The following is a 24,859-nucleotide window of genomic DNA, read 5'->3' as shown; positions in this document are numbered from 1 at the left end:
ACTAGATTGGGAGTTGAACCATAGAAAAAAGTTCTTAAAGTTTGAAAAATCATCTATAGTGAAGTGCAGGCTGCTGCCACAAACTGTAGATACAGTAATTCAATCACTTTTTTTTACTCTAGGTGATTTATTCCAATAAAACTCATGTACTTGCTGTTTGCATGACTCACAGCCATCTACATTCATAAATTTCAAAGCTTAACTTTGAACTAAATTCCACTGCAATTACAAAACATAGTTTTCTTACACAGTGATTTATATATACATCACTTATGAGCGGAAAAGAGTTTAACCATTTGAATGCCCTTCAGTGTTTTTAAACGAATATTAATATAATCTGGTTTAGTCGACAAACAATTCTAACAGTCAAAATAAACTGGAACATCTGTGATACAAACGTCTGAAGCACAGTGAAACAGTTAATGCTTTAAAAACCCTTCACATAACCAACCACTACCTACCAACCACGACAGCACAACACCTAAACAGAACAGGATCCCTAAATTGTACTTGAGTGAATGGCCTCATAGTTCTTGGCACAGGACTTAAACTTGGCCTATGTTCTCAATATAATCAAGTCATTTTTCTACAGTAACGTACCAGCTAGAATTTATCATATTCCCAGAAAATGTCAAAGAGAAACACTTGCTGAGTCATAACTAAATTATGGGTTTAGGAGATATTTTTGATACAGTCATGAATCTCAACTATAGACTATTAAAAGCTACATAAATACAACCCGAATTCCTCCATATAATAATACAGCCTTTTCATTTACCAACGTTTTTAACTGAGGTATCACAGGCCCAGTACTTCTTTCCGAGCAAAAGAAAGTGCTTCTTTTTCAGTTAGGGCACAATACAGAAGTTAAACAAAGTGATCATTAATACAATCTTAATGAAACTGGTTTACTCTGTAATGATGTATTCACCTACAGAAGTGTTGCGTCTGTGCAACTGTTTCTTCATAACTTAAAACAGGACATTAAATTTACCAACATCTAAGGCAAACGCTAATCTTAGTTAGACTATAGCACAAAAGCCCCATCCCATCTGGGCCTAAAGAAACCAGAATTTTATTTTTGTTTACGAGGCTTTATTTAACAACGCTTTACACCTACAAACACAAAACGAACCAGTTGAAGATCCCTGCATAATAAACTGAGAAAAATACCGTTTCAAAATAAGCTTGTTAATTAGGCCATATGACTGATGACATTAAACCGACCTAACGTAACCGACCTTTCTTTCCTCTGCCTCTCAAGTCAGCCTCCTCTCTCAAGAGAGAGATTCCTGCGAACTGCACACACTGCACCCTCTGCTCGCACGACCGAACTGCCTACCCTTCCCAAGGCATAACTACGGGCTGAAGTAAAAAAGGACCAAGATAATACTTGGCAAGCATAACAATCTCTACGAAAAAGGATGCAGAGGAGGGGAAACCCACTGCATTTTAAGCAACTCGAAACACAGCGCTATACTCCCTGCCTTCTGTCTGTCCGTCCTCCGGCCCAATGAATCAGTGTGCCCGGCACTATACAAATGGTCTCTGTGTAAGAACATACTTGTTTTAGCCATGAAACAGCTTCAGAAAGACATCGCTGTAGTACTCACCCTGAACCACTATACTCAAATTTAAAAGGTGTTTCAGCAACTGAAACACCTAAGTAGTAAGCATTATTAAGCGAGAGAGCGCTAGGATTTTATACAAGCAATCCCTTGCAAGAAATGATCTCGTTATCAGTATGAGCTTTTGGGGTCCTAGCTTGTACACTCTAAATTATTCCACATAATTTCAGAAGTCTCAATGTTAGCTTTTTTCCAAACCATGAAATAAAATCTGATACTTGGAACAATCAAACAAAAGCTTAATTAAATTATTTACACAATTCCTACACAAGCTACTCACGATCAGCATTCATTTAGCCCACACTCCGTAAATAACATTTAAAACCCGGAACAGAGATACACTAGCATGTGGTAAAACTTTGCCAAAGCCATTTCAGGCCATTGCAATTCCAATTCTAGTATTTTCAGGTGTGCATTTCCGTAAGAAACGGACATACCCATTAGGACTACATCAAATTGATTCCTTTAAATGCCAAACCTGAACACTGTGCCGGTCTCTAAACTCGTGTGTACTTCCAGATCCCAATCATGGATAATAGACTGGGACTTCACCATAAAAGCTCTGAGGAAAAAGTGGGTTTCAGATACAGACTGCTTACGGTCAGCCCTAATGCAGGCAAGAGGTTGCCATTTGCTCGGAGGTAAGCTGCTTGTCGTGCCGACCATTACCGACGCCTCGGTGCATCACCTGCCTTTCACTTTACAGTAACTGCAACTGTACGGTTACCCGAGCAAAGAACGAGCACAATCGCTACGACCACGCATATGAACAGACAGCTGAATTGGCCCAGTTAGTAAAATCCATGCCTACCACCATCAACAATACAAAAAATAAAGTGTGTATGGCAACATGCAAACCCAAAATATTAAAAAATATCTCCAGTGAAGAGTTGAAGCTTAATTGCTCAGAGCTCTACACAAATTTCATTTTAAGGCAAAAAAAAAAAAAAATCAAGCTTTCTCCAAGCAAAAATATTGTTTAACATTCAATTACATATAAAAAAAATAATTTTGATTTATATGCTCAGACAAAAAAAGCATCTGCTTGAAAAGCACGCTAAATAGTAGTGAATGGTATAAATGGTAACTCACAAGGTAGAGCAGGAACGATGCTTAGAAGAGAGTCGAGTGTTACATCAACACTACATTTGGAACAAAACCTCTAAGAGAATGTTGGGGGGAAGTTTTGAAAATTTCCAATTGTAATGTTACCCCTAGACTTACTTTTAAAGATACATAATCCCTAAGAGGCTTAATTCAGAGTCAAATCTGATCTCCCTCTCCTTCTGAAACCATCTCTGCAACCTACATAGCAGCTTTCTGTTCTGGCTCCTGGGAAGGAATCCTCTCTCACTTTTTTGGGAGTACATATTTCCAACTGCATTTCTCCTGCCACTCCCCAGATCACTGAACTCTGTAATCGTTAACCTTGCATGAAGAGGATTCAAGGATACCTCAGTCTGGTGAGCTTGATTTCTGCCATAGATTAAGAACAATGTCAAAACAGTACCATATAAATTTCAACGATCTTCCACTTGCAGCTGTATAAGAAAAACAGATGGAAAATAAGTCTCCTCTGGGGGAAAGAGGGGCGGGGGTGTGGAGAGGACAAGGCTTTGTGGAATTCCAGGCGGAGGGAATATCTACCTCTGCTACCTTTCCACTTTCTCATCAGTGTTTCCAAACGTCTTCTTTGGAATGGAAAAACAAAACAGTAAACCCAAAATATACTGATGGATCTCTTCCATTTTGCAATTCACAACTGTAACCCAATTTGACCATTTATCTGAGATGTACAGTATGTTATTAAACATATTAAAATTAACATGATTTTAATTAACGTGAGTAAACATATATCAACATAAAACACGCCTTTCTTACACCACATGATCAGAAATTGGTATTTTTTCCATCTAGTATCTTCCATACTGAGGTGTAACAACTAATCACTTTAAGAAGAAAATTATTTACAAGGATTGGCTTCCACTAGGTTTGTTTAAATGCTAGTTTCAAGATCCAGAAGTTCTGAACTTCTGGGCGTTTTCAAATGTGAATACCTTCTTGCAGACACTCACATTTATGACCCCACGGATGAAAATAAAAGTAAACAATGCTTGAATAACCCTTAAAAATGAGAGCGCTTTAGGTGGGATGGTACACAACATACATAAAATCTCTCCTTTCAGATACTGACACCACCAACAACTAGGACATAAATTAAACAAAAAAATAAAAAATCAATCCAATATTAAATATACTTTGTGCAATTCTAAAATGGTACCTCTTTTCACATGAAGCTGCTGGTGGCATGGATGCTCCAATTTTTAATTAAACGTTCTTACATTACCAGTACTTCAAATTTAATTTGCCTTATTTCCACCTATCAAGACTTTGCAATTAAAGTTCAGGGACTGAATTCAAAACATTCTCATACAGCTTTGGAGAGTACCAAAAAAAAAAAAGTACAACTGAATTCCTGAAAATGTTTGAAAGAACCAGACTGAACTGTAGTTCTGAACTCCTTCCTGTGTGACTGAAGAGAGGACATCAAAAGACCTGTATCTTTACCATCCATCTTATTGAAGAACTTAAAACAGTGAGACTAGAATATCATACAAATACTCTGCAGATCAGAAATTTTTTTTAAGTATGTCACCTTTGTGATATATTTTTTCTATAATACACGTTAACAACATTGAATGAATGAGACTACTGAAGCTGGTACAGCAGACAGGACTTCAAGCTGGCATTTCCAAAGCTCGCTAGTGAGCTGCTGTCACCAATTTTAATGTTCAGTCTGACATGCTGGAAGTGATAAATTTCCCTGTGTCAAGGACCCACCTCCCAATATTAGTTCTCTTAATAAAAATAAAAAAAAATAAAACCAAAAAACAACCCCCCCCTCGTGTTTAATACCTCTCTTAGAGCAATACCTCAACCCTTCTGATTGTCAGTCACTGGTGTTTCCAGTCACAACAAAACTGGAATGAGTTTCTAAATTAATCCGTATAATATGATTACAATAGTATAACATACATCTGCACTCCAGCAGATTTCACACCACTTCGAACAAAACATTTCATCAGAGATCACCGTTACATCGTCGAGATACTAACTGCATCTAGATTATAAAACAAATTACATAAAACCAATTAACCAAATAAATCTACACAAGAAAAATTGTTTTCTATCACACAGGAATGAAAGTAAGAGTACTTTTATATTTGTACAATAACTCTGGTTACCATAACTGACTAAGTGGCATCTTAACTATGCAGACAAAAGCAGCAGCTACTAATTTCAACAAGGGGGGGAAGGGGAGGGGGGGAAGGTTCTCTGAAGACCCCAAAGGATTAAAATGCCCGACCTGCGAACTCTCCCCACGTCAACTGCGTCCTCCTTAACCACTTAAAAAAAATGAACGCTAATGTTACCCCACTGCCTTTAATGAAATCTCCACTGGTATTCCAGTCTAGCAACACAAATGCTCTCCTGGAGGAATACAAGGAGGAGGGGTACGTGTTACACAGCTGCTTGTCCTAGAAAAATGGGTAGAAATAGCACTGCTGATGCATCATCATCTTGGCATCACCTGTGCTACAGGAAAGCTAGGAAAATGAAGTGTCAACTTCTGCTTTCAAGAAGCATTAACGTGGCTTTCATCTAATAACCAACAGCTTCAGATCTTCCAGTCAAATTAGTTTAAGCTGCAAATACTCCCACTTCCAAACGCTTTTCCACAAACGAGTTAAAAATACAGCTTTTACTTAAGAGTGGCAAGGAATAATTCAACTGTATCTAAGCAGAAGGCCTAACAAGTCAAAACTAGTTCACATATAAATTGAAATGATGAAATAGCTTACGTATACGATAAGCTATACAATCTTGCTCACCGAGCTACTTCTACAAAGTCTGTTTATTCTTAAAGCTATCAGGATAGGCTGGAGAAGAGAAAGAAAATGAACCATTCAGACAGAAGTCTATTTTCTGGCAAGGAAAAAAGGGCACATGCATATGACTGCACTTGGGTTTTATTAACAGAGAAAACGTTCTTCCATTAGTCATCCTGGCAGCAAATAAGGTATTTCTCCCTCACCCTTTAACTTCTCTCCCATTTTGCCAAGGTTTGTCAATTTTTTTCTGGAAACTGTAGGGAAAGACAGCCTTCCCTCACATTCTCCTTCCCTTTGAGCTCAAATCCATCAAGTTTTAGTACACAGACGATTACTTAATTTGATACAACAAGGTTTCCTGAACTTCCAAATCCCAAGAAACATTGCTAAAATGATTATAAAAACACAGACAGAATTGTGAGACTGGAAAGCTGGGGGTTTGATGTTTACGGGTTTTTTTTAGATTCTGATTTTGCAAGCAACAACTTGTAACCAGGAGCTATGAAGACCACTGGCCACATATTTACAGCTGTATCACAGCCTAAATAGTACTATTTCAAGCAAATCCATTTCTGAAAAAAATCCTATGCAGATATATCTTCTTTATGGAAAAATAAAGTCCATTTTCATAAATAAAAATCTATGGAATTGAAGTTGTACTTTAAGGCAGAGCAGCTGCATATTAAAGCTTTTAACAGTTGAAAACACAACAAATCGTGAGCAAACTCTTAGTACAGCTGACAGTCCTTTATCACTAGCCTGCAGCTCAAAACTAGAACATTAACAAATCTACATAGTGCCTGGAGAAAGATCAGAGCTAGGTAAATGTAGGTCAACTAAGCCCATGAGTCAGTGCAACTCTGCCTGCCTACCATTTAAGCAATCAAAGGCTCAAAAATATAGTGCATGACTGTACCTTCCCCTTTATTTTTTTTTCCAATTCAGGGTTTCTTGGATGTTATTACAGAATCCTTACAGTTAAAGGAAGTTAGGCGTTTTCCGCACATTTTACATGAATTAATCTAAGGGGAATTTATTCCATTGGGGGGGGGAGAAGAAATATCATTCTCAAAAGCTCATTTTCTGATCTGAGGAAAAGCCGGATCACTGGCTAGTATGAAAGCACAATTTGGTGAAATTCCAGTTGTGCCACAACATTACTGGAAGGGCAGGTTTAATGAACAAACAGCCCTTACGGCCTGACACTATCATGAGGGCACAACACAGATCAGAAAAGTTTATCCTGAAGATTGTACTTCAAATATTCACAAAAGCAGAGCAGGTTGTTCTCTTTCATTACTATTCGTTTTCATCAATTACACAACATATTTCAAGTAAGAGCAACAAACTGAACAACAACCATACAAAGGACTGCCAAAACACTAGCCAATTTCTTACACCCAAACAAATTCTGTTTATGTACTCTCTTCATTCTACTACGAAAAATGAGGTGCTTGTTGGCATTCTTCCATTTCACACAAACAGCAGCTACCACAAAATCCAACTAGCCCAAGGAAGCTGTCTATAAACTGCTGATTGTAGTTGAGGGTCGGGGGTGGAAGAATAAAAACCAACCCATCATCTCACGCAGACACCAGACACCATTGCATTTAGGGATGCACCGTACCTTCCCCAGCTACAGAAAGACACTATTATCAGCAGGACTGCCCCAGCAAAAAGCCTCTGCTGATTCACATTTAAAGCTTTCCCCAACTGGTATTTTTCTTCTGTTCCGCAAAACAAAACAAAAAACCTACAGAGAGACAATTTTATTTTGTAAATAATAATAGCATAAAGAGGGCAATGCAGCTGTATCACTTATATGTGATCATAAAGCAATAGCCCAGTGACTGGAGGATTTTTATCTACATTTTATATACCTTTTAATTTGCATCCTATGAGACATAATCGGGTATCCTTGCTTTACTCTTTTTCAAATACAAGAAAATACCTTCCTTGGACCTTCCATTAGAACCCAAGTTAAGAACTTACATCCACATGTGATACCAACAAAAGCTGCAGTGAAGAGCAGTCAGTTTGGGACTACAGCAGGAATACCTGGAAAGTGCATTCCAGACAGCAAGCAACAGGGAGGATAACAACTGAATTGTCAGAGCTGATTACATCAAATCTTAGCTCTCTAGAGAGCAAAAGATGGGATTTCTGACACCTTTACACCAACAGCTCCACTACGACAAGCCCACAGAACATCTGCCTGTCATCCAGAGAAGTAATATTTTCCAACCTATTTTCGTGCAGTGTTAAATCAAAATAAAAGCCAAACAAAAATACTTTCCTATTGCCTGCTCTCCAAGCAGGCAGTCCTTGCAAGTATCAAAAGAAAAATAAATACTTCCAAAACGGGTAGATAGGTGCTTCCTCAGTTCTGAATTCAAGAAGAGGGGTCAGTAAAACACCTATTGCTAAGCCTCTATCCTCACACCCCAAAGAGTTTGACAACACCAGTTTTAAGCTGGTTGCTCATAATTGAGCAAACACGTTTACTTCAAGCTCTGCAAGCTCTGCTTGCGCTGAACTAGCCACCAAGTCTAATGTGTAAATGGTAAACTCTTCCTATAGCGAAGAACAAAAATAATTAAGACCTGAATTACTCTGATTTACTATAGCACGATAAGCACTGAGGAGAGAGAAGTTGGGACATGAAGTTACTCAAGAACACAGCCAGTTTAACTACTATTTTATTATAGGTGGGGCAGGCAAAACAATCTCTCACTAATTTTATCTAATACTTCCCAGCAGAAAAACCTTGGTGTTAGCCATCTTTTTTTCTCTGCCAGACTAAAATCATTAGGGCTGCAACCTCTTGTGCCAGATACCTACAGCACAACAAACTTCTAAGAACACAGTAGTAAAATCAGTTTTGCATCTGGAGAAGGCTGCTTTGGCCACATTAAATAGCAAATTGTCTTTGAACACCTCACAGCAGTCCACCCAAATTCCAGGCACACTGTATAAATCGGCATTTTTCTGAGGTTTACAAAATCTTTATTTAGCAAGTATTTTAGCAACTACGATTTTGAAGGATTGTTTTCAACGAGCTGCTCGCAATTCTTCCAGGTGGAAGAACAGCACATGCACTATCTTTTTTACCATCCGCATAGTTCATAGTACCGAGGAGCCAGTACATTCCTACCCGGCGAGGCGGGATGCTCTGGGCTACCAGAACAAAGACAGGCTTTCCCTGTAATGGCTCCCAGCTAGTAAGCTTCAGAGGTGCTTGGCAGTGCCCTGGCAGAGCAAAGCCTTTCTTCTTCTGTGCTTAGGATACCTGAATTTACCCCATAGGCTGCTTTTATCCTTCAAATCCGTGATTTTAAGAAATAAAACTATATACATCTAGAATTGGACGAGGTTATTAAAAAGAAAAAAGGAGGCAGAGCTCTGGCAAGAAAAAGTGCAACAAGTCCCTGAGTTTTAAGGAATTAAACAAGTTTGAATATAAGCACATTTTTAAGTGGTTCAAGAAGCAGATTACAATTGGCTTGATAAGGCCAAAAATGAAAAACAAGAGTGAGATGAAGAGATGGCACAAGATCTAAAGCTATTGGTAGAGGCGGCACAGGAAAAAAAGAAACAGAAAGACTGGTCTGTGCCTGCCGGACCACTCTCCTCAAGCTGAATTATCACCCAAAATTATGGAATCACATAATCCTACTGTTGTCAGAAGTGTCTCTAATTCAGTTACAGCAGTACGTTATCTCAGCTCCTTTAATAATACTCCCTCTCTTGTGAATTGCTCCATGCGTTTGAACAGCAGACGCCCTTCCAAAAGCGCTAACTTTGCAGATACAGCGTGTGAGATTGGGCACGGCACCCTATCATTTAAGGTAAGGAAATTACACTAAAAACTACGTTTCTAAAATCAAGTACTCAAAAGCAAAGCTGCACAAAAATTAAGACTGCTAGTACCTTAATTTCATTACCACTAGTTTGTGTACATTTGATATATTCTTTACGTATTTCCACTGTTCACATGTTTGCAGGGGACTAATACCTCACAAGATCCATAGGGGGATGACACCCTCCTCGTGAGCAAGGGTGAAACTGCTGTTTCAGTTTGTCAAGCAAGCTGGAAAATACACGGGAAGATAAAACAAAAGTGGGAAAAGAACGGATAGCCTCCGAATAACTGTAGCTAAATATTGTGGGAAACGAAAATCTACCCCTACCAACACCACAGCCAGACAAGCCACCCACGCAATGCTTTTCACAAGCAGGCAGGATTTAAGAGGGCTTGGATTAGGTGAGGTAAAAAGTAGCTATCGACTCCTGACATCCTGACAAGGAATACAGATTAGCACCTTCAGAAGGCAGTTGAGCCCCCCTACCCAGGACTGATATGCCTCTTCTGAAGGCCTAACTTCGCACCTCAACCCTAATTTTCAGAAGCGCTGAGTGCTCAGAACTACAGAAAGTTTAAGATCAATCTAAATGTGGTACAAAGTCCTATCAAAAACCACATCAGCCTCCAAGAACAGAAATAGACAACGCAAAACCTAATGATGCCCAGAGCTGGTACAGGGGTAACCACCCTGGCAGGGCACCGCACATTTAACAGTGACAGAAAGAGAAAACATGGGCCCATCTTTAAAAACAAGCACCACCCGCTCCATTCACCGAGGCCGCACAGTTTTTACTTGCCTTTTCATTTTGCTGGATTCACGATCCCACCTCTTCCGTGCCAGTTTTGGCACACACTGAACTGATCAGCGACACGATTATACTCAAACTCAGAGAAAATGATCCGGATGATTTTATTTATTTTTTTTTTCCCTTTTTTGCACTGGGGGGAGGAGGGTTAAGAGAAGGTGAGGAACCAGTGTAAAGCAAAAGACGCAAGTGGCCAGGAGCAAGAACGAATGAGACTTTCCCCCCTGCAAGTTGGGACCTGCCAAAAAGGGGTTATAATCTCGTACAGAAACAGCCAAAAATAAACCAGAGAACTTGTGAAAAACACAATGATTGGTAATGACTCAAGGGAATCACAGAAATGAAACGCAACCGTAATAAAGCATCCTGCATTTTAAGCTCTGTAACTGCTGAATTTTGACAGTAACTCCAGCAAAGGTTCCGACTCTATTTTTTTCTCCGCAGGAACTCAAGCCCCTTCCACTACTTCACCACATGACCCGCGTATGCCGTGTCCCCCTCGGCAGACAGAAACTGAGGACACCATCTACTGTTTTGATCCTCAGTACATATGCAGCCGCCCGTCTCCTCCGCCAGCCCGACGTGTGGTAAGCGGCAGGTGGAAACCCAAGAGGATCTGGCACTGCCCATGACAACAATTTCGTATTTTGAAGTGGTACGCAAGTTAAAATGAAAATTGGGACACCACACATATGCCACCTCCTCCTGAGATAGTTTTAGAGCACAAGTATCTGCAACACAATTTTATGTAGACGCAAGATCGCTGTTAAAACGAATGCAGAGATTAACACACTGCTGCAACTAAAACACAGATAGTAAGCATATTCAACACCCGTTTTTTTAAATGGCAGCATTAAAAACTGGGTAAGAACACATCAATAGGTTTACCGTATGATAATAACGCTGTCACTTTTAAGGTTTTTTTTCTTTTAAGGTAGCTCATTTCCAAAGAATAACATAGATAGTGGTACTACTTCAGCTCTTTCCTTCTACGAGATCTTCTGCGAGCATTCTGAACAGAACGCAAACCAGAGCACTCGAGCTATTTCCCAACACATTTACAGCACTGAAGATACTGAAACTCTCTCGCTTTCTGAGGGGGACGAAGGGACTAAAGCAGGGTACACCCTGACGCGCCACTACCGATAAAGCCCACAACACTGAGATCAGAGTACACAACCGATAGCTCGTGTACCCACTCCATCCAGGGAGGCGTTGGAGTCATCACTTCCTTGGCCTGCAGAGTCAGCCCGCTGCGCATGGGAGTATCATCCGTACACGGCCGGGGAGACAACAACGCAGCGCAGGCTCTTCAGCTTACTCACTGCAAGGACCGAGGCAGAAGCAGCTGCTGCCTGCAGCGTCCCTGCTCACACCCCTCACCTCCACCGGCACGTCTGCAATTCCAGCACCTTCCATCCTCTCCCTCATCCGCCTACGGTAAAAAGGAGCGAGAGCTTTTTCGGGGACCCCACGTAAATACCAGCGAATTGCCATCTAATCCGCAATGCTGACAAGGTTGAACAACAACGATGAAACCACACCCTCATATTTCAGCCTGCGTACTGTGAATTTATAACACTTCCCACTTTCCGAACACCACCAATTTAGGCAGCTTTTGAAAGAACATGTTTCTCGTGCAGCTGTATGTTGCCTCCTTTGGTCCCAAATCCGATAAAAAAAATCTTGGTAAATCATAAACCCATTTGGTAAAGGTGATCAGTCACTCATACTATTGTTCAAAATGGCTGTTTTGCAAGAAAGACAGAAAATACAAACTGAACCGAGTTTCAAATTAGTGACGTCTGCCATTATCAAATTAGTGCAACCTCTGGCTGCTCAGTAAACACACTGGATGCGTCGGACGCTCATACTTGGAGCTGACCTTCAAAGGTAATATAGTAAGCAGTTGTTTACTAATTACAAGCACTTTTTTTTTAAGCGGTCATAAAATAAATAAATTTGAAGCACAAACACATTACAAAATTTGGTATGCAAATCAAACAGCTATAAAATACCTTAGCTCTTAGCCAAGCCCTAAGATTTTCAGCTAGAAAAAAACGTGAAGAACTCAGACTAACTATAAAATCATACTACCATGAAAATATTGTACATGCACATGACGTGCAGCTCAGCACACAACCCAGCACTGCTTCTGGGAATGAGGGACCCCCATAGCCCACCGCAACTCCTGATCGTGGTACCCACCGTTACCAGCAGCAGCACAAAGCAAAGGAAGAAAACGTGCACAACTGCCCTAACGCATCGTTGCAGGGGTGAACAGCGGTGAGAACTCAAGGAAAACTATATTTTAAGGATGTAATTACACCGAAGCAGAAAACCACAATGGCCTTTATGTGACAATCATTAGTACTAAGTGTAATACACATCCATTGCCTTTATCCTCTCCAATTAAGAAAACTCTTTGGCAACATCTGAAACACCGCATCTGGTATTTACAGTCGTTTTGACTCACAGCAACAAGAGTGACCACCACAATTCAGTGTTGTGTTTGAACAAGGGAAAAGTTCAAAAGGCTGAGAACGCAAACCTGTTGACATGAGCAAACTCAACAGCTTTATTTCTTCTGCTCTGAAAGGTGATTACTCCTCTTTCACACTTTCATGATTCTGCTGCACTTACATTTTCTGTTGCTTGCAATGCCAGGATGATAATTTTATGTATCTCATTCTTGCTTGCTATGAAAGTGTATTAGCAGCATAAACGCTTTTTTGTCAACTGAAGTTTTGTTAGGGAACTTTCACTATCTGTGACTTGTGGAAGCTTAAACTTCTTGGTATGGGGTATGGGGCAATAGCCTATGGTTGCAGACTTAGCTGAGAAGAAAATGAGTATTGGGAAATTTTTTAAGTAAGTTGTCTTTGACTTTTTTCCAACTTTATATCAATTAACTACAGTGCTGCATGGAAATTTTCAAACAGTGGCAGCTTTGGTTTTGTATCCCAAAGGCAACAGAGTAACAGCAAGTGAATTTTTCCACGCTTTATGGACATTACAGCACTATTTCTTACTTACATTTGGTAACAGCTAGCTATTATTAGAGACCGTAAGATTTAATGGATAGACTGGAACTCAGGAGAACTTGATTCTTCTTGCAATTCAGCTGTAACTTGTGCTGACAATGACTTTTCCTCTCTCTGCTTTATTTCCCTCTCCTTTTATCATACCTACACATATTTAAAATGAGAAGACCATCCCGTGCTATGTACCAGTACAGCATCATTTTTAACCAATACCCTCCTAAGTAGCACGGTCCAAAAATATTACTGGAATATAATTAATCTAATTGCCTGATGCTACCATTAAACTAAGCAACTGAACTTTTTGCGTCTCCCTCTCCATCCATCCTAATGCTTGCGGCAAGAATCAAAGGAGTTATCAATACCTGGCCTCTACCTCCCCCTTTTTTCCTGTCACAGTCATGTCTTTAACTCCCACCTTGCAAAGAAGGTTTGAATTAATTTCCCTCTTTAAAACTTACACTCAGCCTGTTCAAACAAGAGCCATGTGCAACACGAACTCTGCTTTGCCGGACAACCAGGAGTGAGAATATCTGTGGTTTGATACCACGTACAGCGTTTGAAGCATTGATACGTTCACAGGATGAAAGTCAGCACATCTGCAGTCACACCTGTCACCCAATACTTGGCAAACCCACCCGCATTCTAGCGGTTTTCAATGCTATTAACAGATGAGCTTCAACCAACTTAAACCACATACGTGTATGTTTGCAACACAGGCTAAAGAGCAAATTACACACAGGTTCCCGCTGAGATCATGTGTGTATATAGCAAACTGTTAAGTACTCATGAAAATAAGAACATTACCTTGACACTGTAAGAATCGCTATTGGTAACACGTTGCTACACTACCTCCAAAGGAATCCCACTCCAACAAGACAAAAAACATCTTCAGGACAAAAGCCTTCGCTTCTTTGCATGAATGAGATACCATTTCTGTATTTTAAGTTACACTGGTAAATCCATTGCCAGCCTGCAACATTCTTGGGGAAAAATGAGGCAGGAAAGCTGTGAATCACTACAGCAGGCTCTGAGTGTTGGATGAAAAGCCATGCCTGCTGCTCGGAGGGAATACAGCACTGTTACTTCTGCTAGTATGTTCAGTTTAGCTCAAACAAAACAAGCAGAGAGAAGTCTTTCATACACAGAATTCTTTGAAGAAAACCTACTTTCTTATGGTTTTTTAAATGCATCTTTTCACACGACCTTTAGAGATATGCTGTTCTTCAGTTTCTTAAAGATAAGGCATTCCACCTCAAACAAAAGACCAATTGCAGGTTTTACTTTTTTAACAAAGTAAAAAAGTTACAGAACCCTTAAGTGATTTTCCAGTTTGTGTTAACATACCATTCAATGGAAGCTGATCCACATCCCTTTCTTGACTACTACAATTCCAATGCAACAAATATACAATGCTTCTTTTAAAACATCCCTACACGGTATGAATTCACACACGATACTATAAGCAGCAAAATTCCCAAAAGCACTCTGGCACATTTCTTTCGGTTTGTACAGCACTAACATTTGTGACTATCATAGAATCTCAAGAAGGCCCTTCTCACTTTTATGTTAAACACGTGCTTTTCCATAAGGTGTACGGCTTAAGTGAGCCTTACACAAACACTGTGTTAGGACTACTGTGATTTAAGCTACTCCCTGCCTAACTACAGGTGAAGAAAAACAGACCTTATAGCACGCAACAAAGAGCAAGAAATGTTAAGCTGTCAAATAAGGTGGAAAAGTTCTTAAGTGTATTTAAAATATCGAGAACACCTGCAATTAAATTAGGTATTAGAGAGTCAAATACAAAATGAAAAAGACTAATGTACTTCAAAGTTTTACTCTATTAGAGTGTTAATGAATATATTAACATGAGCGCTAATCTGGCAAAATCCTTTAAAGTGTTTTAAAAATAATCAACACAGCACCATTATTGGGAATATTTAAAACACAGTCTTAAACGCACACATTACAATTTCATAAAATAAAAATAGGGTTTAGAATCCCAATTTTAAAATATCAGGCTACTCCATTATGGAGTATTCATTTATATGTATAAATATACACACACACTTTTTTCCACCATGAAGCATAACCCTTTGTTGCATAATCCCCAGTTGTATGTTTAATGATCACACATAAAACACTTCCATCAAAAAGAAAAAACGCAGTTCTAGCATGTTTAATTCTTTGGAAATGAACATCTACATTGCTGAAATGGCATTAGAGTGACAAATGACTATAATCCAATGGCCCAAGGCCAGCAACTTCTATTACAACAGATTTGGCTGTTTTGTACGACACAGCATGTTGCACGTATATCACTAAACAGAAACGAGACTGCTTAGTTTACCTATAAACAAAACCCCACTTAAGTCTACAAGTATTTTAACAGCACCATGAATGGAAAAAGCAGTGTGTCTAAGCAACGGCCTACAAAAACTGGATTTATTAATAGGTAAGTGCCTGGATCCACTCTAAAAAGTCTCCAAATCAGTGCTATGGTCTAGAATGCACAGAATAGCAGGGATTCGCAAAAACTGTGTGTTTTATTCTACTATTTGCATGCTGTCATACAGTTCCAAATTTAAGTTCTATGTCAGTTTTCCCAGACTTCCCTTTTGTAAGTTAACCAGCCCGCATTCACCCACAGAACTCTGCGCGGATTCACCATTCACATTTTAGAAAGACAAATGATACCTTCTGGCTACCGAAACTCACAGCTTCAGCTGCAGCCCGAATTCCCGAGACAACAGAAGCCTCGAACTACTCACACCGTAGGCAAACGCTCTAGCAAAAGTCCGAACCCAGGCCCTTCTGAGCAATGAAAGCAGGACTGGAAAAAAACCCAAACCAACCAATAAACGAACAAATTGGGAGGGGGGGAGGGGACACATGAGATGACACGCACAACAAATCCAGCTTCTTCACCCCTTTAAAACACAGAAGAGCAACTGGGCAGGACAGGGGAGAAGCAGCAGCTAGAGCAAGGTGATGCACTCAGCACACCTCTCTCCATCCGCACCCACTGGCAGCCTTCGCCCAGAGCCACCTTTCATTGTGTGTTCAGTGTTCCCCATAGTTTTCAGGGTATTTCATATTTCAGGAACCTGACAGACAGAATCCACATTGATGTCTCTCCAAGCACTTCTTTCTGCCTGTAAGGTTACTGTAACATTAGACACATCTGCACAGATGCAAGCAAGCAAGCACAAGAAACTCATCCAGCTGCATAACAACCTTTTCTTTTTCTTTTTTTTTTTTTTTTTTAAAAAGATTATTTTTCACACAGATCGACTTCCTAACCAAGGTCACCCACAAATGCCAGGCAATACACTGCAAAGACAGCACACAACAACTGCCTACAGACTGCTGCTTTTGGTTGGTTTTTTTTTTTTTCCCTCCTTTCTTTCAGAAACAGCACTGGCTTAAGGGAACATCAAACTACACCCTGCCAGGGAGCAACGCTCCAAGCCAGCCGTAAAAGAGGTAGTTTGCAGTGCAGTATTTCAGGGAGTCGGATTGCATGCCACGTTCCGAGTTCCAGTTATTCTGGTTGCCGGGCCAGACACAGGCTTGGGTGAGGATGAGCAGCTCACCAGCTTGTTCAGCCTTTTCTGAACACAAACCCTACTGGTTTTTCCTTCAGCTGGGTTTGGGGGCAATACGGTACATTTAAAATGGCACTGAGTTAATTTGACACCACAGTAATGGTGAAAGAACAAAACAAGCATAAATGATTCATTCTGCTATGGTATCCTTTCCTCTGCTTAACTTGTTTTCACAAGATTTATAAATGATGCGTTTGTATTAATTCTTTCTACGAAAAACAATAGAAAAGTGGCTAAAACAACTGTTTCTACAGTTCCTACAGAGTATTACTCTTTCCAAACAGGGAAATAGTTTTAAAATGTCTTTTTTTTTTTTTAAGAAGATTTTTAGACGACCTTGATGACAAATAGTTTCAATTATATCCAGTGCTAAACCAGCTCAACATCTGTAGCGACATACAAAACCTGTGGTGATACAGCAGGTTTACTTCTAGATCACCTTAATAAAACAACCACAAACTTACAGATTTTGAATATACTTAGAACACACCCAGAAAACTGATAGCAACACTGAAATATCTCATTAAATGATTATGAAATAATGACATGGAATACAGAGGTACAAATGACCAGCAGTATCTAAAGTGTTACCATATACTCATGTGCTTGCTGACTAGCTGGCCATCCAAAATTAACACCCCTTTGAAAAGACGCAATATGGTCATGTTTCACGATTCATCTGTTAGAATGTGCAAACTGACTGATGAAATATTTCTGCCCACTATTACATGAATCCATTAATTGGCAGAAATCTGACTACACATTTTAGCTATTAGAAGAGCATGATTTTCTTGAAGACTTCCCCACCCCCCTGTGTTACAAAAAAAAAAAATGTCTCAATTGCGGTACACTCAAATTACAGTCACATGGAAAAACTAAGCACTTTTGTCTAGGACTCTGCATTATGACACAAACATAATGACTAAATAATGTTATTTGGTCTTGTGCTCAGAACAGGCAACTTTTACCAAAACTCTCTAATTTCCTACCGATCTGCAACACTACCATGGAAAAATAAAAAGGAAACACCTACACGTACAACTGTATCCCTGAATTTACCTTCAGGTTCTCCATCCAGAGGAGTCCAAAACATCGTTACCTTACTTCAACATTACAGCACTATATTGCTCCTGAATATGTATTCACATAAATCCAAGACAGCATTTAAATAAACTGTATACTCGGGGGGGAAGGGGGAGACATGACAAAACACCAAAATAGACTGTGTTTAATGACACGAAGAAAGCATTAACTGAAAGATATCTTACAGATTTGCTTCCAAATTATATATAAATTTAAGCAGCAATCCTCACGAGACCTAAATACTTTTTGGACATAAAGACCTTTGCTTATATAAGGGGTTGATTTAAAAGGGTATGGACAAGTTACTGCTAAAGATGAATTTACAGTCTCGTTTTAATTACAGCTGTGCAGTGCTTCACCAGAAACTAAATCATCAGCTGAACTTTTTTTGTTTCAAGGTAAACCAACTTAATTAAGTACAGACACAAAAGTATCCTTAATTCTTACAAACCAACAAAAAAAAAAAAAGCTGCAATGTAAAACCCAGTCTTATCAAACTGACCACACGCACTGCTGTCTAGTACTGAGGGAAAGGGAAAGCAGCAAGTAAAACAGCTTCTGACTTGGACATTGAATCCTTTTGATACACGTGCATTCTAACTATCATTCATTAGGACAGAAAAAAAAGTCCAAAACTAAGTCAGTTTCCTCCGCTTTGAAAGAAGAGTTGAAAGATACAAAATTTTAAACAAACTCCAGAAACTCCAACTGCCCTCAGAACACCCACATTGACAAAATTACAACCCTCTTTCTCTCAAATATAAATAAATCACGCTGGACAAGAAATGTCATGATAGTTTTCACCGATTACAAACTTTTGTTCGTGGAAAAATTACTGAGAGTGCCACTAGAGCACAACGTTATTACATGTGTGCCTTAACTACCCTTCAGAAAAAAACCCACAGAATTCATCACCTTGTTTGAAACATTTAAATTTTCTGAAAGACACTTTTCACCACAAAAGATCCAGTTTCTTAATAAAATTATCGTTAATGCAATCAAAGTTTTCTAAACTTTATTATTTGCTAAAAATAAAGTTGTATGAAGTCCTGCAAATAAACATCTCAGTGCACCACACACATTACCCCACGTTTTTACTTTAAAGCTTTTGGGGGAATAAAACATTACAGTAAAGAAATAGTGAAGTTTACCCATTCAGTCATTTGCTCTAAGCACACACTAGATTAGACCAGGAATAGAGCTTTTAACTTCCAGCGAAAAACTACCACCATTGCAGATTGTTGGTTTTTCTTTTACTCCGCGCACAAACCTTCTGGCTGGTTTAATTAGTGGGAGACAGGGAAACTGCACACGCATCCCAATGCATAGTAATCTTGCAACACTCAGCCCTTTGCACCCCAATGCACTGAGTGTTTGGGCGGGGGGGGGGCGGGGGAGGGGGGATTAGTTTACAAATCTCCTTATTCCCTTCTCATTATAGAATCGCTTCTGTCTTTCCCCCCCTCCAAAAAAAAAAAAAAAAATCAAACAAAAACCAGGAAAACAGCCCAAGCTGTCGAGTCTCTTCCAACCATCCTCTCTGCAACGGCTCAGACAGGAGTACAGCACCGGCTTCACCCCGCAAAGGGCTCCCGCAGGCCGCCTCCTCCCCTCGGGTCCTTCCCCTCGCCGAGGCGCGGTGACACCGGCGCGGCGAGGGGGGCCCGCCCCGGCCCGCTGGGCCCCTCCGCGGGGCAGGGCCGCCGCCGGCAGCGCGGGAGACCGCCGTCCCGGCCGGCAGCGAGGCCCCTCCACCGCCCTGAGGAGATTCAATGAAGCTGCAGAATCACCCTGGGCCTAGTCCCGGCCACCACGCTCCCCCCCTCGGCGAGCCGCGCCGCAGGGCCCGGCCGCCCCCTCCAAGCCCGTCAGGGGCCCCCACAGCACCCCGGGCCGGCAGCGCAGGGCAGGCTTTACCTGGGCGCTGTTCACAGCCATGGCGCCCCGCGTCCGTGGGGAGCTCGGCGTCTCCCGGGCGCCTCACGCTGCTGCCCCCGCCGCCGCCATCTTCTCTCTCGCACGCACCAGCCGGGCGGGCAGGCGGGACGCACTGCGCCTGCGCACGGCGCCGCCGGGGAGGGGCGGGGCGGGGCAGGCGCGCTTCTGCGCCTGCGCGCGGGGCGGGCGGTGGCGGCGGGCGGTGGCGGCGCAGGCGCGGGGGCGGGCGGGCAGGGGGCGGGGCGGCCCTGAGGAAGGGGCCGGCGGCGGGGAGCGGTGGGGAGCGGACGTCGCCTCCCTGAGGGGAAGGAGCGGGGCGGCCCGAGGCGGGAAGGCGGGCGAGGCTGTTGAAAAAGCTTCGCTTTCAGCCCCTAGGCATCGCCTGGGGCAGGGGAGCCGCCGTGAGGCGGGCTCGGGCTGAGGGGAGCCTGCTGTCTCCAGGGCGAGTGGCGGGAGGCGGCTGGTGGCGCAGCGCTGGAGCCGCGGCCCTGCGTGCTGTGCCCAGCTGGGTAACCTGGGCGAGGTGTGCTGCTGGGCTCCGGTAGTGCCGTGCAGGAGAAACGCAGCCGTGAAAAATGGAAGGGTGCAAGGCGGCGGGCTGCCCCTGGGGGTTAATCGTGGGGTCCCTTGTAAAGGCTGTGGAAGGCCGCCTGGCGAGGGGCCCTCGGCGGGTGAGAGGTGGGCTGCAGGGTAAAGCTGTCCCGTGTCTGTTCCAAATCACCTGAGTGGGAATGGGTTCAGTGTTTGTATCGGGGGGGGGGGGGGGAGAAAAAAAAAAAGCCTGTCACTAACCCAATCTCATGATTTTGAGAGGACTGAGTCATAGCTGAATACTGGAACCTCCAGGCAAGAATCCATTAAATTAATCGCTAATTTACTCCGTATTTTTGTCCTTAAACTATTGAATCCTGCAAAAGCCTACTTCAGCTGGGGAGTAAGCGTTAGAGAAAGCTTAACGTGGCTGTGAAAGTTGAAGAGAAGAAAAGGAACTCAAGAACTTTGCGTCTTTGGCTGTTCAGAGAGGATGTTCACTGAGAGTGGAAAGACGACTTTGTTCACCTTTCCACAATAAGGGCATTTCCCTCCCGTTTTACGAAGTGCAGCGCTCAATGTGTGCTCATGGCAGTAATGGGAAGGAAGGACAGTAAATGATTTTCTGTATCAGCCTCGGTCCGTTTAGGTGCCACACCCTGCCGCTGCCTTTCTTTTGTTCCTAGCAAGTGTTGCTCTTCTGTCCTAAGGCAGAGACCTAGCAGTGAAAATGGCAGTTTAAAATTAAAATAGAGAAACAAAAAAGGCAGACAAATGTGTAGGCTTTTTGCATACAGCATTTCAAACATCTGAAACCCCCTGTCTCCTCGGGAGTCTAATTTACAAGGTAAATAATGGAGTGAAAACCCTTACATAGCTCATCTGGTTGAAGGCAAAATTCCCTTCTGCCCACAATACTGCCTAAGTACGCTGACTTGTTGCTGGGAAGGCTATCCTTTCAAATGGCTGAAAATACAAATGAGCCTGAAACCAGTTAATTCAAATACCAATACTGCTAAAAGCCACAGCTGATGGTGAAAACTGACGTGGGCAGAAAGGACGTCGCTGTCTTGAACTTCAGCAACACCTTCAATTTTATCTGGTCTCAATACAGTTTCATTGTAAAGTCTGTTACCATTTTACCACAATATTTTGTAATAGTGTCAGTTTTGTAAGTTTTATTGTAATAGCATGCTTGGAAGAAACTTACCTGCTGAAAAGTTTCCACCTCCGTTCTGCTTTTGCATTAATTTTTGCCGGTTTTAGTGGTCTGTTGCTGCATTACTGCTCACTGCACGGCACAAACCAGTTTTGGTTTCTTTTATCCTTTATGCCAGTGGCGGAGAATTATAGCTCCCAAACAACATGTTGCTTTTCTGACTTCAAAAAAGTGGTGCTGTATTTTTCTTTCTGCGTATCTGCCTTCTTAAGATTCATAGAGTAAAGTAATGTTCCTAACAGCATGGTACTGACTTCGTTATTTTGTGAATTGATCAATAGCAAATGAGGTCTATGGCTCTGGAAATAAAGGATTGTCTGACGTTGGCTGGTGAGCTGGATGAACTGCTCCCAGTTAGCTGCCTCCCAGTATCTACTGTCATTGTTCTTATCCTACTGTAGAAGCAAAGTGCTTGGGAATGGCTCGCCCCTCCATACTGTACTCCTCATGGTTTCACTAGACCATAAGACCTGTGCTCATGACAGTGCCCAGGAGGTGACGAATTTCTACACATGACTTTTCTGAAGTGACCGGTGGGACCCACACACAGTTTCTTTCAGGGGCAGAAGGAAATATCTTCCTATAGAGCTGCAAGAACTGGTTGATCGGTGTGGCAGGTTTACCGCTCTCCATGTCAAGCTTCCTCCTGGTGCTAAGAGCTTTAGGAGCTCGGAAGACCTTTTCTTCAGAGAGGCAGAACTTTTATTCCAATAATTTCTAGGTATAATAGGGGCTTTGCTGCTTCTCCAGTCATTCTGGTAATGAGATTAAACTGGGAAGAAAACAAAACAGTTAGCACTATACTGTGTTTTGCGGGGACCAAGACACAGAAAGCTAAGGTGGCTGCTGTGTAGAGAAAAAACAGAAATGTTATTTAAAGCACCAGGAGTCTGAGGGACCATAGTGGTACCAGCCTCGTGCCCACAATGGCACAAAAGCAGTGTTGGGGAGAGACTCTTTTCGCTCCGCCTGCAGCGGTGGCTACCATAAAGTATTTACAAGCAGCGGTCATCTTCCTGGTTGGATCTCCGGAAGGGGCTTCTGCTCGTGGGTCAGTCGCCTCCTTGTATTTTAAGTTTTCAATAGAAAACCAGCCTACTCCAGGTCAGCATCCACAGAGGTGTTGTCGGCGTAGTCTATTACATCAGCTGCAACGGTGCTCCTCCAGCATAAGGTCCACAGAGACACCGTAAACTTTGCCAGAGCTAAATGGAGCTGTTTTCACAGTGGTCGCAGTGGCACAAGAGCTGTTAGAGGATGCAGTGCCTAGGAAGAGAGAGCAGTCACTGCTGAGGTTTTCCCAAAGCCTAGTACTTCCGAGTGCCCTGAGTACTGAAAGAAGTTCACGGAATTACAAGTTTTGACCTTTCTGCAGCCTAAATTGCACGGGCCAGCAGCAGGCACTCCGCCTCTACCCAGGGAAGTTGGGACAGCAGCGGCATGGGAATGGTTGCGCGGGAGGAAGCAGCACAGCACAGGACACTGTTTCATTCCAAAAATGCATTAACACAAACATGACTCCAAACTCCGTATTCCTGAATTTGCTGAAAATTTGTAACAAATACATTTAATTTGCTGATGTAAGGAACTTACGCATGGGCAAGTTCAAGTTAACCTGAAACGAATGTGAAGTCTGGACAAGCCTGTAGTAGATCATGTGGGTGCTTGACTCAATATGTTCTGTTTAAATTATCTATGCAGAACTTTTGGCTAAATTATTTGTGACTTATTCATCCTTATCTTAAATATGAGCCTCTCTCTTCCCATGCAATCGTCTATTTTCAGGCTGCAATCTCAAAAGAACCTGCAAATCTCCATCTCTCCTTCCTTTCACCTTCTGTCACTGAACCCATCAGGATAAAAACAAAGGTACATTTTTTCCCAAAGCTAGTCTGAGTTCCAGAAAGAGCCTATACGATGATAAAAAATGATGTTATCAACCAAGCCGCTGCTGGGCTATGTGTCTCTCACCTAGTAGGGGGGTTATCAGAAAGGAGGATTATCAGGGAGAAGGAAAGCATAAGCGGCTGGAGCTCGTCCGTGCTCTGGCTCTCACAGGGCAGTAACAGAACATCTCCATCTGGATGGGGATGCAGCTGCCCTGACCTGGTCCATAAGACAACTTGAAGCCGTAAGCTGGTGAAGGCATAATTAGCTCCTTGCTCGTTATTACATTCATGGGAAGAGAACTGAGCTATAACAAGAAACTGAAAGAAAATCATATATAAAGTTTGTCTCACCTTTTTTTTTTTTTCCATAGAAACTTCTTAATGGTCAGGGCTTCATTAAGACACATCAGCAAGGTAAAGAATCACAATTAGAATCGAGACTTTTTTTCCCTGCAAGCTAAATTGCTTCTCAAAAAGAGTACTAAAGGTTAAATTATGAATTTAAATTCTCAAGACATGAGACACTGTCACTTGAGAACACTGAATCCTGAACGGCAGTGTTTGGAAGAAAGCACTCTGATCTCTTACGGAGAAAGACAGACACGCAGGTACATTTTTCTCAATTTAAGATTTCAACTTGCGAACAAAAATGTTTCCAGCTTCTTTCTCGAGCCTTCAAAACAGCTGCATCTCACACCACGGTGTAATTTTTCCTCCGGGTATCTCGAGGGATTTATGTTGCCTAACGTCAGCGTTACAGGCAGCAGCTCCTTGACATGCTGATGCCAAGATACAGGCATGGAAGTGTGGGAAGAGAAAACCTGAGGTTTTTGGTAGCTGTTTTGTGTCAGGTAGAATGAGCTTTCCTCAGAATTTGGCAATAGGAGCCTTTTCAAAAGTGAGGTAGAGCAGTAGTTATTTTTCCCCAGGGCAGGAAGAGAGCGCTATGCTTCCTGACAACCAGTAAGATGTTTTCCAAAGCTTAGAGGTGAAGGCAGTGGCGCGTGCAGGCGCAGGGGCCAAGATGAGTCCCTAAGAGCACGGACCAGGAAGGTACAGCCCTTCTCTATCGATCTTAATTACTCTCCGAGAGGGCTGTTCGCACTATGAAAATCAAAGTAGAAATCCACTCATCTCCTACATAGTCTCCCTTTCATTTTTGCAGAACTCCAGCACACCAGTTTCACAAAGCAGTTCAGCACTTGGGAGTGTAAGTGATTCTCAAGCATTTTGTGCTATCTACCAACACTTCCTGAGCGATGATAAGCCATGTCTGGGTACACAACGTCCAAAGTCAAGGGGCACTCTGCCAGACTGTGCTTTTAGCGACGTGTACTACTGTGGGTCTCGTAAGT

At 42.0% G+C, this 24,859-nt stretch overlaps 1 protein-coding gene across 2 annotated transcripts in view; it reads right to left on the bottom strand.

Annotated features, from left to right (window-relative positions):
• USP10 (ubiquitin specific peptidase 10) overlaps nt 1-19,959 on the bottom strand; it is a 56,081-nt gene extending 36,122 nt beyond the window's left edge. For both annotated transcript variants that reach the window (XM_082489599.1, XM_082489600.1), the window contains exon 1: nt 19,845-19,959. In XM_082489599.1, the coding sequence (XP_082345725.1) occupies nt 19,845-19,865 (21 nt within the window). In that variant the 5' untranslated portion in view covers nt 19,866-19,959. The remainder of the gene's footprint in view (nt 1-19,844) is intronic.
• Between the last annotated feature and the right edge of the window lie 4,900 nt (nt 19,960-24,859).

This window comes from Vanellus vanellus (assembly GCF_965231255.1).
Source record: "Vanellus vanellus genome assembly, chromosome: 12".
Classification (NCBI taxonomy): Eukaryota; Metazoa; Chordata; class Aves; order Charadriiformes; family Charadriidae; genus Vanellus; species Vanellus vanellus.
The sequence above is the reverse complement of the archived record's forward strand: the minus strand, read 5'-3'. Positions and strand labels throughout refer to the sequence as shown.